Consider the following 14086-nt stretch of genomic DNA (forward strand, 5'->3'; position numbering starts at 1 on the left):
ACACACACACACACACACAGGGGCAGGAAGGCGGGGGTAGTGGTGTGACCAGAGTGGGCAGGTCAGATTATATCTGGACTGCTATAAATAAAAACCCAAGTCCTGGAAATTGTTGAAACATTTTGTTTTGGAAAAATTATTTTTTGGGGCATTTTAGGCCTTTAATTGACAGGACAGCTGAAGACATGAAAGGGGGAAGAGAGGGGGGATGACATCCAGCAAAGGGCCACAGGTTGGAGTCCGCTGCGTCCAGGAGGAAACAACTCCATACTGAGCTATCTGGGCGTCTAAATGTTGAAACATTGAAACATTCAATCATACAGGATACAGCTTGTACAAATTACACATGTCTGCATGCAAAAAACACACACACGCACGGACACGCATGCACACACGGACACAAACACACACACACACACCTTAACTACATTACACTAGGTTTTCTTGATGATACTGACCTACTTTTAAGTAACTTTCTATGCAGGACATTTACTTGTAATAGAGTATTTCAGTATTACAGTGTTGTATTAGTACTTTTACTGAAGATAAGTTTCAGAATACCGCTGGTCAGGTCATGTAATGCAGAAAATGGCCTGCTATCATACTGTGGATTTTCTGGCTGAGTTGAAATTATTGTACAAAGAGATGTTTCTTCTAATGGTCTAATGGAGAAATTGAGTGACATGTATGGGCTAAACGGCCGCCGCTGGCTAGTCCTTAGCCTAATTTCTGCACATAAAAGGGTTTGACTGGAATAGTCTGTCCACGTGTGACTCCAATGAGTGTCAGTAAGTTCACATTTACAATTTTTATAGCATTGGATTTTCTGCTGCATCATGTTGCAACACACTGTATGATTTCTTTTCTATTTTAGCATTTTTTATGGGTGCTATTGCTGTTATACTATTATATTTACACACAGTGTGCATGCACATATACATCATGTGGCGGCAGGGCGCCTGGACATTAAGTCCTTAAACCCTTTGGAGAGGAATTTTAAAAATAAGGTGCCCAATAGAAGTGGCTCCCGACTCGGGGATTGGCGACGCTCAAGATGCCAATTCAATCTGAAAGGACTAACAGAATAGTAAAGTTATGAAAAATGTTTGATGCATTTCATCTTTTCCCTTTAATTGTATCGTTTTGTGTTTTTGTCTTGATTTACTGGATTACTTTGGCCTGTTGGAAGGGTTCTGACAAAAATGCCTATTATGCTTGAGTAAATGAAGCCCCAATTAAACCTCTGAGCACATTTTTGAATTCTGATCCCCATGTGGTTCATATCACATAATTTGGCCCTAAAGTGGTAATATTTCTAAAATCTCTTGTGAAAACATACCTACACTCAGTTGTTTTGGAGCTTGAAATGAGTTTAACAAAAGTCTCGGGTTTAAAAAAAGTAGCATAATATATAAAACTAGTAAATAAATGTTTAAAATAATATTTTGTAATATCACTTTTTAAGTAGGAGTGTTGTTAAACATCGCTTGGTGCGTATATTTGGTCCTCAGAGGGTTAAAGTAGATGAAACCCCAAATAATCAAGCTGCTTAAAAAAATAATATAAATATTGAAATACTATACCGTTAAAATCACAGTCCGGTACAGACCAACTCTGGACGGTAAATCTGAGATAAGTGCTCCTATTCAAGTTTATGTTCTGCTTGTTCAGCACTTGTTAAGTAAATTGCTGATAAAAACCCTTTGAGAAGATTTGAATTACTATTTTTATTCTCAATCCTTCATAATTTTGGCACTGGTGGTCTTTTAGGGCTAGTTAAAACTGCTTTGGGGATCTGAATACTTCTTCCACTGCTGGTCATGTGGACAGTGTAACCCTGTTGGGCAGTGACAGAAATTACACACCATAGCTTTAAGTTCTGTCTGGGTTGACCAGGGTTTACTAGGTCAATGTCCTTCTTCAATGGTTTAATTGTTACAGACTGGAGAAGTAGCATCACCAAACAGTTTATCTCAATCTGCCCAACTCTTAATAATCTTATACCCGTAGAGGATGTAAACGCACACTCATTTGGTTGTTTTTTGGCGGATTTTCTGGAAATTTGGTTCAAAATTGTGTGTTGTTAAATTTAGACTGAAACTATGACAGCGGTGTGGACTCATGCAGACTCTTAAAGGGTAACTACTGTTTTTTTCAACTTTGACTATTTTCTATTATATTATTTTATATTTTAACACTATGTTTTCTGTGTAAGTGAGTGATGGAAACAACAATCTGTGACAATGGTCCATTATTACAGCGTGCCACAGACCGGGCTGCAATGTAATCCTATAGGGCAAACGTGCATCGTCAGTTTGGTCCTAGCACTAGTGCTAGTGCTTTATTTCTTGCTGACAGGCTCAGATTATTATTCTAAATGTCTGACAACGTTATGGAAAGGATCCCTACAGAGACAGACCTTTTTAAAACTTCTTTCTTCTGTTTAACCAGAAACAGCTCTGAAGTTGCTAGCACTAAACCCACCACACTCCATTTAAAAAATCAATACTTTCAGCGTGTATAGCGCCAACATATGTTTTTTATTTTTATTACACTGCCGACTGCAGTGATTTTGCGTAATACTGGACCAACGTCAAACATTGATTATAACTTCTAGGTAAGAGCTCCAAACATCTAGTATAAAAACATTTGTCCAAAACTGATGATAATGATAATGTGCAATATTACAGATGGACATACGTGTATAGGGATTAAAAATTACCGTATATCATGACAAGATATCTGAAAGGCTTTTATTTTGATGGGGGAAAAAAAGACGAAAGTTAAATAGATATATCTTTTATTAGCTTTAATTGCATCAGTTGTAGGTATATTAGAAGATATGACGCCACGGCCAAAACAAACAAGGGAACTAAAAAAAAACATTTTAGCAAACTCAAAATGTACATCATGATGAGGTGAATGCACGTTGTCCCTGAGCATGCCTTTAACACAAGCTCTAGTCCATGCACTTACATTCATTTATTGGTCATATTAAGTGTGACAGCAGCTGTCCGCTTCACTCCAAACAGCCACAATCAAAACCATCAAACATCAAATAAAGAAGCTGATAATCAAGCTCCGGGTCACAAGATTCTTTGGCAACAATCCTGCCCAGTGGGGTGTAGTCTGGTTTTGTTGTAGTGAGTATACTGTCATTTTTCCCCCTCCTAGCTTTATACTCGCCCGTCCCAGAGCGACAACCCCATACGTTTTCTCTAACGTTACCATGTATACAGGGTTTTCCCTCAGTTTGAGGAAGACTTAGGTGTGCATATTTGGCGGGGTGGGGGTGGGCGTCCTTTAACAAGATAATGTGAGGTTTTTCAATAATTTTGTGGGATTTTCTCTCTTTGTGGGTTTTTGCATCTTTTTTTGTGTAGTCGTGTGGTCTCTTTTTGGTCATTTCTGTTTCCTTTGGGGTTGTTTTGGGTCTCCATGGTCATTTAGCGTCTCTTTGAAATCGGTTTGTGTCCCTTTGTCTCTTTTTCACATCCTTTTGGACCGTTACTATCTCCATTTTCATGTCTAAAACGTTGGAAAAGGTAGAGCAGATAATAAATAACTAACACTCAAAAAGCTTAAAGACAAAAGTTGCTAAAGAAGTCCAACTATAATCATTAGATCTGAGAAAAGTCTTTTAGTTGTATTCATTTGGCTTTAGGTGCTGCCCAAAACAGCTTGGGTTTTGCACTAACTAAATGGCGTAAAACCCTGGTATAGCACCCGCCTCATCTGGATCATTTTCTGTAGTTTCTGTAACGTTACCGTCTGCTGCAGTGTCACCTGAAGCGGTAGTATAGCTTCAGGAGCAGGTTAAGGTTAAATTCGCTTTTGTTTTACACATCTCCTTTAGTGATTCACATTAGTTCAAATTTGCGCAAAGATTGACCGCCAATCCACCGTGTTGTTTGTTCCTACGCAACTCGCAACAAGCTCGATCACAAAAAAACGTAATGTAACGTTATCCTCATGCTTTTCTAAGTGGGTGTACGGAAATCCTCGACCTGTCCTAGTGGGTGTACGCCGTTTTCATACCTGCATATCACCTAGACTTCACCACTGTTACTGCCGCTTTGTTGCCCCTTTGTATCATCGCTCTCAGAAACTAAAAGTAGTTCATCTCAAGATAGTATTGTGCATTCAAGAACATGCTAAACTGGCAGCACAAAGACAAAACAGCACAGACATTTATATATATCTTTAAATATAGAGTCAAAGGGTCTCATTGATTACAATGTTTCTGCTTTCAATTTGAAAATAGGAAGTGGAAGTTATTCTGCAAAACCTTGCAAGGTGTTTTTTACCTGTAAAAATATAAGTTCAGGGGTTTCAAAAGGCACAAGGTGTGGCGGAGGGAGAGTTTTCGGTAAATTCATTAGTCTGTCATAAACTCTGTGTATTTAACGTCTCTGATTGGCTGATCAGCAGTTTTACAGCGTGAGTGTAGAACTTTACAAGACTCTTCCTAGTAGTGGTAGTAACATAACAAACCAGACTGTAGTACTGTTCTGAGCCCTGGGAACGCCTGATTGGCTGGTCAGTGTCCCTGCAGGACTACAGCATGATACAGCCAATCACAAATCCTTTCAACTGTTAAAATATCTCAGTAGGGGACATGCTTTTTAAAAGATTTGTAGTGTTCATTTTTTGATGATTGTCACCTGTAGAGAGATGTAGGAGGCAACAGTAACTGGGGAAATGTCAAAAAAGGGACAAAAACTCCAAAGACAACACGGTATCAGCATAGATATTAGGCGTTAGTATAGGAATGCAGCCAGGGCCTTTCAGAAGTGAGGAACACAACCATTTAACCAACTGTGTGTCAATATGTGTTTTTGTCTTCACAAAGTGGCTGCACTTCACTTCCACCTGAACTATAACTCGAACCTTAACTTAATCAAGATGAGAAACTTAAAGGCATTAGCTGCAATGGCATAAACTGTTCCCCCCCCCCAAATTGAAATAGTTTGACATTTTGGGAAATACTCGTATTTTCTTCTTTAGTTAGATGAGAAGATTGATTCCACTCTCATGTCTTGTTTCTTTGCATTGGTTGGACGAAGTGGTATACATCTTCTAATCCAACTCTCAGCAAGATAATAGATAGGCGTGTTTTTTCAAAATGTCAAACTATTCCTTATAAACAAAGGAATGCTGGTTTATTTTCTAAATGAGGCCTCTGATATCTACATTCAGCAAATTAAATATGTCTACATCTTATATTAGTATATATATAAGGATGTTTGGATGTTGCTTCTCTGAGTGGTGACAGTCTGTCGTGATGGCCTCCCATTGGTGGTCCAACAGGAGGGGCGGGGTTTGTGGTTCCAGGTGGGGCGGTTTAGCATGCGGCAGTTATTTACGGTCCGGCTGCAAAAAGAAACAAACATGAGAAGGCTGCAAGCCTGCTTTTACATATTTGTATTTTTATCACATGATGACAAAAAATTATTGAAAATGATTTTTAAAAAAGACCAATGGCGTGTTCCCACAAAGCCGTTTTTAAATTGCAAATGAAACGTATGCCGAAATAAACACATCATAATGCTCATTTGTAAAAAGTTTAAATTCAAACTTCAAATTCGTGTGAAACACGTCTAGTTGGGGACACGCCATAAGGCTTTACTTTACAACCGAGCCACTGTTATCAGATACCAACCGGACCAATAAATTCAGATATTTTTCTCCAGAGTATACTGACAGGTTTAACTTGCTGTTGTGGCGTCAGTTGTTGTGGGTGTAGACGCCTCCGGCTCTGATGGAGCTGCTGATGGGGGATGACGGTGGATGATGGCCTGGTCGGATGGGCTTCGCTGACGCACAAAGACAGAAAGAAATTATTCAAGATTCTGTGTTTTCCCAAGGTTTGTGGAAGACTTAGGTGTACGTATTTGGTGGCGGAGGCGGCCTCAAGAAAATGTTGTTTTTCACAAAAAAACATATTCATTACCATTATTATTTCCATATCTGTGTCTTAAGTGTTGGAAAGGCTAGAGCAGATAATAAATAAATAAGTAACACTCAAAAGCTTGAAGAAAAAACTTACTAAAGAAATTCACTGGGGACTGTCAACAATCATTAAATCTGAGTAAAGTAACGTAGTTAGTTTTGATTCTCACATTGATTTTACTTTAATTCGGCTTAATGGCCACCTTACACTAAATTACTTTTCAAGCAATTCCACTATCTCAGACTGTTTTTCAATATCAGAATGAAATCCTGAGAGTCTTGCTGGAGTCGGGGCGGTCCCGTCGTCTCCATTGTTTGGAGAAAGGTCATAAAACTCAGTCCCAGTCAGCTTCTCCCACGTGGACGTTCAGACACAACCAAACGTGTTTGATATTATCCTAAGTATGAAGGCTCGGTAGTGTAGTTAAATAGTAAGTTAAATCACATGATTATTGTCAACAACCAGTGATGTTTATGGTTGCTATGGTGCCGCACTAAGCTTAACGCTAAAGAGGGAGAGTTGCTGATTTTCAACCCTTCTGAAGCGAGTTATCCATTGGGAGTTTTACCGCAGGATAAACACAGACCTCCAGGTGCTGGAGACATTCATCTGCATGTACGGCAGAACAGGAAATCTGCAGACTGTCCCCTGACGCTAGTAGTAGGTCAAACAAATCTAGTTGTAGTCTTGCAAAGTGGGACCCTGCGAGATCAAAGTCAAAGTCTTCTAGTGTATGGTAGGCATTAGGCTCTATCCAAAACGGCTTAGGTACTGCACCTTAAACCTTATCACATGGTGGTGTAAATTTAATTTCCCCTTCTGTCAAAGTCTTTACTGCAAAAAGGGGTGTCAAGATAAAAACACTAAATCTGAGGGAAAAGGTACTCAAAACAAGTGAAATATGTGTCCATGCAGCATGTCAATTTCACTTGACAAGTTTGCTTGATTTAAGATTATAGTGTAAAGTTGAATACTTAAAATAAGAAATTCACTCTTAAAACAAGATAAATTAATAAGTTGTTTTTTTTTCTTGTCAAGAACCAAATCATTTTCAGTGTTTAATGTGAGTTTAATGTCAGCTCACCGATCTGTGCGGAGTAGCCTCTCCTGGCCATGTTCTTGGCCCGCACAGCCTCTTTGATGCGGTCCACCTCCTGCTGGTAGCGCTTGCGGTCCCTCATGGCGTTCTCCTTGGCCTCCTTCAGGGCGTTCTCCAGGGCTTTGACTCGCTCGGCCGTGGCCCGCAGACGCTTCTCCAGCTTGGGCAGCTCGCAGCGCAGGTCTGCATTGTCTCGTACCAGCTGAGGGGAGGGGTGCAAAGTAAGCTTACTCAAGTACTAGTTAATCTTAAGGTATTTATACATGAGTATTTTCATTTAATACTACTTTATACTTATACACCGCTACATTTCAGAGGGAAATAATGTAATTCTCATCCAATGAATGTATTTAGCAGCTAAATGCACTGATGCATTAGTATTAGCAAGTATTTTCTCTTTTTAGACTATTTGAATGCACAACTTTAAAAGAGACGTATAATATACTGTTTTCAGATTCATACTTCTTCGTTTACATACTTTAATGTTAAAAAAACACTTTATTTTTCTCATACTGCCCATGGCTGCTGCACCTGGTGTTAACAACAATTGCAGCCAACTTTTCCTAACTTAGCATAGTCTGGTACAACAATAAAGTCACAAAAAATTGATAGTATAATCAAAAAAGCCATAGTATAGTATGTTGAAAAAAAGTCACAGTATGTCCTATGTAAACACAGCAGTAGCCTGCCTGGACCAATCACAGAAAATCAGTGCTACTAGATACCAAGCCAAGAGTAGAAAAAAATAAAACATTAAAAGTGGAGCGTTCAGAACATTGGGAAATCTGTGGTTTTTCCTCACAGAGGTTTCTCGAAATACTTTTAGCTCCATTTTGAAACTCTGACCACGTTTAACATAAAAATCTAAGTTTGATTAATTTACCTGCTTGTGGACCTTGGTGAGCTGTTCCAAGTTGTTCTCAAGGAAGGAGATCTTCTGTTTCTGGGCCACGTTGCCAAGTCCCTCCTCACAGTCCAGCTCCGCACTCTGCAAAAAAACACGCAGAGCACAGGTTAAATGTTAAACTGGCGGAAAAATGACACCTGACAACATTAAACGACCGGGATGGGAGGTGATGTACCTTCTTAACCCGCGTGGTGAGGTCCTGAACAAAGAGTTTGCGCAGGTTGTGCAGAGTCTGCAGCTCTTTTGCCTGAAAGAACAAAAGGAAAATGATTCAGGTGGTTAAAATTAGACACAATAAAGATTCATACCATGCAGACAATCGAATTATCATTTTAAGGAAAGGTCGGCGATATTGTATATCTTTTTTTTTTTTAATAAAGATTTTTTGGGGGGCATTTTAGGCCTTTATTTCCACAGGACAGATGAAGACAAGAAAGGGTAAAGAGAGGGAGAATGCCATGCAGCAAAGGGCAGAAGGTCAGAGTCAAACCCCCGGCTGCTGCGTTGAGGAGCAAACGTCTATGTATGTGATCTAACCCGGCCACATACTGTATATCTTATTGTCAACAAATCCTATGGAAACACCAAAACCGATAATGTGATTCAGTGACGACCAGAGGAAAGACTGAAAATTCTTCTCCACTAACCCCAAGGCGTCCCCCCACCCTGTTTACTAAATTTGAGTTAAATAATGAAACAATATTAACAATAAATGCAGTAAATTTCAAAGTCCAACCCGACCAACAGCCATCATCATGTTTCCAACTGTTTTTTTTAGCATCAAATAACTAATAAATACCAAACTGATCAGAAAAATTAGCACTTGAACAGTGTGACTACCTAAAATAACAGAAACCATCTTTTTGATTTGTCATTCACGTCCCATCTGCTAACGTGGAGCAGGCGAAATTTCCCCCGTGTGACATTGACACTCGGTTTAGGTAACAATACATCATCATAGGCTAAGTTACTGTCTGCAACACGTTCAACGATGCCTCTGTAATGTATTCTCTTATTATAAATGAATGATTTCCTATATGAGCTCTATTAAGTCCACTGCTCGTGAACGTGCAGAATGGCCGCCATCTTTGATAGCTAGCTACGGCAACACCACTTGAACAAAGAGCGAAAACTAAGGAAAAGTAAAAAAAAAAAGAAAATCCTAAACTAAACTTGTCATTTTGGTGCCTAAACTTCCTTAACCGTCATGGCCGAATGATGCTCACTTTTTCCGGGCTTAACTCAACTACCACAGTCCCTGAAAGGACCATCATCTGGCGGTGCCCGTACCCGGCTCACAGTCACCTATTGGCGGCTAAACACAACTACCAACTGCCACTGATATGACGAAGCTCTGTAACCGACGTCACAGAGTTCTGTAGCAGCTAAACACAACTACCAACTACTAAAATAAAAAAGGAAAATAATGTGTGTGTGTGTGTGTGTGTGTGTGTGTGTGTATATATACGTATTTAGGCTCATGTTTTATACATACATATGGACCTTTCTGCGTTTTGTATCGTGTCGGTCCGTAACTATGTGGTCGGTCTTAGTGGTGTTGCCGTAGCTAGCTGCCAAAGATGGCGGCCGTTCTGCACATGTTGTGAAGAAGCGTAAAAAGACTAGTGATAAGCGCAGCATGTAAACTGCTGTCTTCCCTGTGTTACAGCTTCTAAAAAACTTTGGTAAGGTGGGTGCTTATGTCTTAAGAGGGTTGTAGTTTGAATCCCACGACAGGTTTGTTGTTTTGAAGGAGTAAACACACAAAGCAATGTGGGAAATAATTCAGAGAATTTGTGCTGAAGCGGAGTGGTCTGTCAGCTCGCGTGCTACCAACACATTCTCAGTCCTATTGCGTCAAAAAGCAATGCTTGGACAAGTGCCTTTGGCATTTGTCATTGACGCATGAAGTCTCCTTTAGTGTCATATTTAGACATGCTTGGTTGAGACTCTTGGCGACACTTATTTACGCTCTGGGTTGAGACGTACGTTTAACTGACATGTGCAGGAGTGAAAGTAGATTGAAGTTTTTTTGCCGGTACTAATACCTCAACCTTCATAGTATGTTTTAAAAATGTCACGAAAACACACCGATAGTACAAATGTGCTGTATTTATATAGCGCTTTTCTAGTCTTAACGACTACTCAAAGCGCTTTTACATCTACAGGAGACATTCACCATTCACACACATTCATACACTGTGACCGAGGCTGCTGTACAAGGTGCCACCTGCTCATTAGATAAACACTCACACACATTCACAATGCGCAGCATCGGGGGCAACTAGGGGTTCAGTGTCTTGCCCAAGGACACTTTGACATGTGACTGCGGGGCCAGGAATTGAACCCCCAACCTTCCGATTGGCAGGCAACCGCTCTACCACTGAGCCACAGCCGCCCCAGTACAGTATTTCATGAATAATTTATAAAAAAAGAGGAAGGAGACAGACATCGGGCCGAAAAAGAGTGACATCCAACAGAATTTCTGCGGACTGGAGAAATCCCAGAACTTAAATGTCGATATATACTACACCGAGGCTAACTTTCAGTCAGACACATACCACTGTCTCCTCCAATCCCTTCAAGTCCTCTCTGGCCTGCTCCCTCTGTTCATTCAGCAGTCTGCACAGAAAACAAGAGACATTTTCAACTGAAATTGTATTACATCCGATAATAATCAATGAGTATGTTTACATGCACACCAATATTCCACAAGTATTCCGAAAATGACAATATTCAAAATCTGATACAGGTCATGTAAAAGGCATATTCTCAACACGGCCTTTTCCCTAAATTTAGGATTTTCTGATTAAGACTTGGAACATGGACATGTGGGATAAGCTGGTATTACTCGGGTTTGTATGCAATGCATTCAGAATATGTGTCTCAATGGGTTCTTTGCTGTAGTTTGCAACAGTTTACGGCTTTTTTATGGTCAGCTTTGTGCAGGGTGGGAAATTAACTTTTTGCCCACCAGCCACTGTGGCTACTGGATGCCCAATTTTACCAGCCACCTATATTTTTTACCAGACACTTTTTCCGGATTTCAAGTTTATAAAAGAAAGTGCATATTTTGAATTGCTTCAATACATTATTTTGTAGTATTAATACATATTCTATAAATGTAAGAAAATAAAAAGTGATGAGTGAAAAGTGAAAAAATTAAAGCCTTTATTGCCACACTCTGCTTCTGGGGTCCCATCTTTGCCAGCTGTATGGCAGTGCACTTGATATGAGACTTCAATGACTCGTGGTCTTTTATTGCTTCTAATTTGAGGTTAGTTGTTCCTCTAACAAACAAATTGTTTTCATTTTCTGAAGACGAGTAGGTTCGACAGTAAGTACAGTACATGTACTGTAAGGAAGGCTATAGGTTTGTTCCGATGGACGATATTGTGATGGAAAGCTACCATCACCCAGAATGTAGTTTAATCACAGTAATGATGGTATATTGGGTTATTACTGTCACTCTGTTAAAGGTAAACGTTCCTCTGTACTGTCTTTATGCAGATCACAGAGCTCTGACTGAGTCTAGACTTTACGGCACCGTAGTTAAATGAAAGTAGGTCAAGAAGTAATGTGCTGCTCCTACCAGCGGGACCATGTAATACTGTCATTTACAAAGGGCATTTGACTGTATGTCTGATCAACTACCAATTTGGGGGACATCGGCCAACCCTAGTATGCTAACCATTCCCTCGTTTTCCCTTCGCCACTTTTTCTTTACCTTGCCCTCAACAGTTGCTGCTGCCGGCTCGGCGGCGGGCCACTTAACACCGGGGATATGTTGCCACATTTTTTAAACCGATGTCATGGAATACTGCTGAAAACCACTCCACACGCCACTGTGGCTGGAATACAAGGCAAAGTAACCCGCCACATTGAAAAAGTACCCGCCATTGGCTGGTGGCAGGTGCTAATTTCCCACTCTGGCTCTGTGTTGCAATGGTTGTTGTACACAAACCGACTAACTGACAGTTTGCGGGGCTGCGGTAGAAAATAAGAAACATAGCTACTTTTTACATTATGAAAGACTTGGATGTCAACAGACCTTTTTAAGAATCTGGTTGAAGGAATAAAAGAGGGAGGCTGCGTTCACACACTCCAACAAGTCCACTGGTAAACTTTGAAAAATCTAATTTTACACAACTAAATGTAAACGGGAATATCAGTGGAATATTCACTTTCATTAGCCACTTAGACAGCCTACTTGGAATATTATCTTTTTGGAATAAGGACAAAAAACGAAATATAATGTTCATGTAAACGTAGTCAATGTATAACAGTGCAGTTAGCCTACATGAGTTTCTGTAGCTTTGCATCCTTCTCCTGCTCTTTGGCCTTCAGTTTGTCATAGTCCGACATGAGTCTCTCCTGCTCCAGTAGCAGACCCTGGTTTAGACTGTGAGAGGAAGAGAAGCGGCAATAAATTAATAAAGCATTTTGACCTTTATTGGAGCATTTTGTCTGTCTTTATCAGACCTCTGACAGCAGCGAGATAACGAAAATGAAGAGGAGAGAAGAATAGACTGAACCGTGGGTTGTTGAAACCCAAGATGGGTGACATTGGATTTGACCATTTTTTAACTTTTTTCACGCATCAATGTTCATGCAAGATAGTTCAAAACCCAGGCATATTGGGTCTAAAAAACAATCCAAATGGCACAAACATCCCACATACAAAAATATAAAAAAATAATTACAACTGCAAGGAGGGGTGTGACAACCTTTTCCTTAACTTAAATGTTTAAAAAATGAAGGACATGGCTAACACAATCAAGGGCACAGTGAAGGAGATGGTTGAGTCCTAGAGGTACTTGGGAACAGTGTATCCAAAATCTGCTAAAAAGGCCAGCAGAGATTCTATTTCTTTGACGGTTTTATTCTACAGATCTTACTTTGAATGCATTTAAATGTTTTGTTTGATTTCATTCTATGGGAACCTTACAGTACAAAATCAAAGTTGTCTGTACAAAATAGTTTCAAAGGCCAGCAAGATAATAGGCATGCAGCAGCTCTCTGTAACAACGATTTTTGCAGAAGGCACGGTCAATCTTGTCAAGTTCTGACCACCCACTTTTGGAGAAATTCATTCCTCTTCCCTCTGGGCGGAGATATAGGCTCCCTATAGCAAAAACAAACAGGTACACATTTTCTTTTGTTCCTTGTGCAAATAAAAGCTGTTAACTTGAACAACTCTTAAATGCACAGTTTTTGTGAGCGTCACTTTGGGCCTTCTCAGTGACGCCTTTATAAATCATGTTTCCAGACAATCTCAAGGGATTTTATTAGACACTGTCCACTTTTAAAGTGATGAATTTGTTCTTAAGCTCTCTGATGGTTGTGTGTGCTTTGCGTCTGCAAGTACTGATGTTTCCTTACTCTGTGAGTTGGTCCAGCATCCTCTGCTTGTCTCCGATCTCGTCTCGGAGGCGGCTGAGCTGCTTCTGATGAGCCTCCCGGTGGTTCTCCAGCTGCTCCTCCAGCGCTTTCTGGAGAACAGAGACCGGGTAAATAAACACATTAGAAATCCATGCTTCAAATGTAATTAATCATTTTACTTTTTCAGTTTCCAGCTGTGCTTTCAGTCACCTCGATGTCCTCGTCTCTATCCAGTCTGCTGATGTCCTCCTTCTCCTCTCCCAACACCTCGTGTCTTTTCTCTGAGAACCAAGAGAAGGGAAAACTTGTTTTACCTGAGGTAAGATGTCTGAGGCTGCGTTCAGACAGCTTGCTTCGGCCGTCAGACGGTGCAGCAAAAACGCAGACTGCGGTGCGGTACGTAAAAAAAAGTTTTAACACACCAAACCCAAGCACTGAACTGCCCGGGAGTTTGAGGAACAGCTGACTGTTTCCTGCAACAAAAAAGCACTTGCTATCTCTCACTCGTCCTCTCCTGTGAAATAAAGCTGCCTTCAAGTGCGGTTGGAAAAGTTGAGACCTATAAACGATCTGACGCAAAACAGTTATTGTGAAATATAAAGTCTACTTGCGCTTTTTGGGGGGATAAAGAACACAACAAGACGTCACACAAATGGGTCATTTCAGCGACACCTGAAATGAGTCAATGTCTCAAAAGCAAAAGAAAAAAACAGATAATGACTCGTGTTTTCAAAAATATTGTGCT

The 14086-nt window shown here is 40.2% G+C and overlaps 2 protein-coding genes across 4 annotated transcripts in view; both read right to left on the reverse strand.

The window, feature by feature from the left end:
- The window catches only part of LOC116674056 (four and a half LIM domains protein 2), a 7623-nt gene extending 7501 nt beyond the window's left edge, over positions 1–122 (reverse strand). The window contains exon 1 of the mRNA XM_032506584.1: positions 1–122. This exon is cut by the window's left edge and continues 137 nt beyond it. The gene's annotated coding sequence lies outside the window, so the exon portion shown is untranslated.
- Positions 123–2778: 2656 nt separating this feature from the next.
- Positions 2779–14086, reverse strand: part of LOC116674014 (kinesin heavy chain) — a 33612-nt gene continuing 22304 nt past the window's right edge. For 2 of the 3 annotated variants that reach the window (XM_032506492.1, XM_032506494.1), the window contains exons 18-26: positions 13552–13622; positions 13342–13451; positions 12260–12361; positions 10521–10581; positions 8135–8206; positions 7936–8040; positions 7038–7254; positions 5718–5816; positions 2779–5373 (exon numbers count right to left, since the gene is read on the reverse strand). In XM_032506492.1, the coding sequence (XP_032362383.1) occupies positions 5728–5816; positions 7038–7254; positions 7936–8040; positions 8135–8206; positions 10521–10581; positions 12260–12361; positions 13342–13451; positions 13552–13622 (827 nt within the window). In that variant the 3' untranslated portion in view covers positions 2779–5373; positions 5718–5727. Of the gene's footprint in view, positions 5374–5704; positions 5817–7037; positions 7255–7935; positions 8041–8134; positions 8207–10520; positions 10582–12259; positions 12362–13341; positions 13452–13551; positions 13623–14086 lie in introns of all 3 variants that reach the window. The other variant, XM_032506493.1, reaches the window with a different exon arrangement.

Source organism: Etheostoma spectabile, chromosome 24, assembly GCF_008692095.1.
Source record: "Etheostoma spectabile isolate EspeVRDwgs_2016 chromosome 24, UIUC_Espe_1.0, whole genome shotgun sequence".
In the NCBI taxonomy this organism is placed as follows: Eukaryota; Metazoa; Chordata; class Actinopteri; order Perciformes; family Percidae; genus Etheostoma; species Etheostoma spectabile.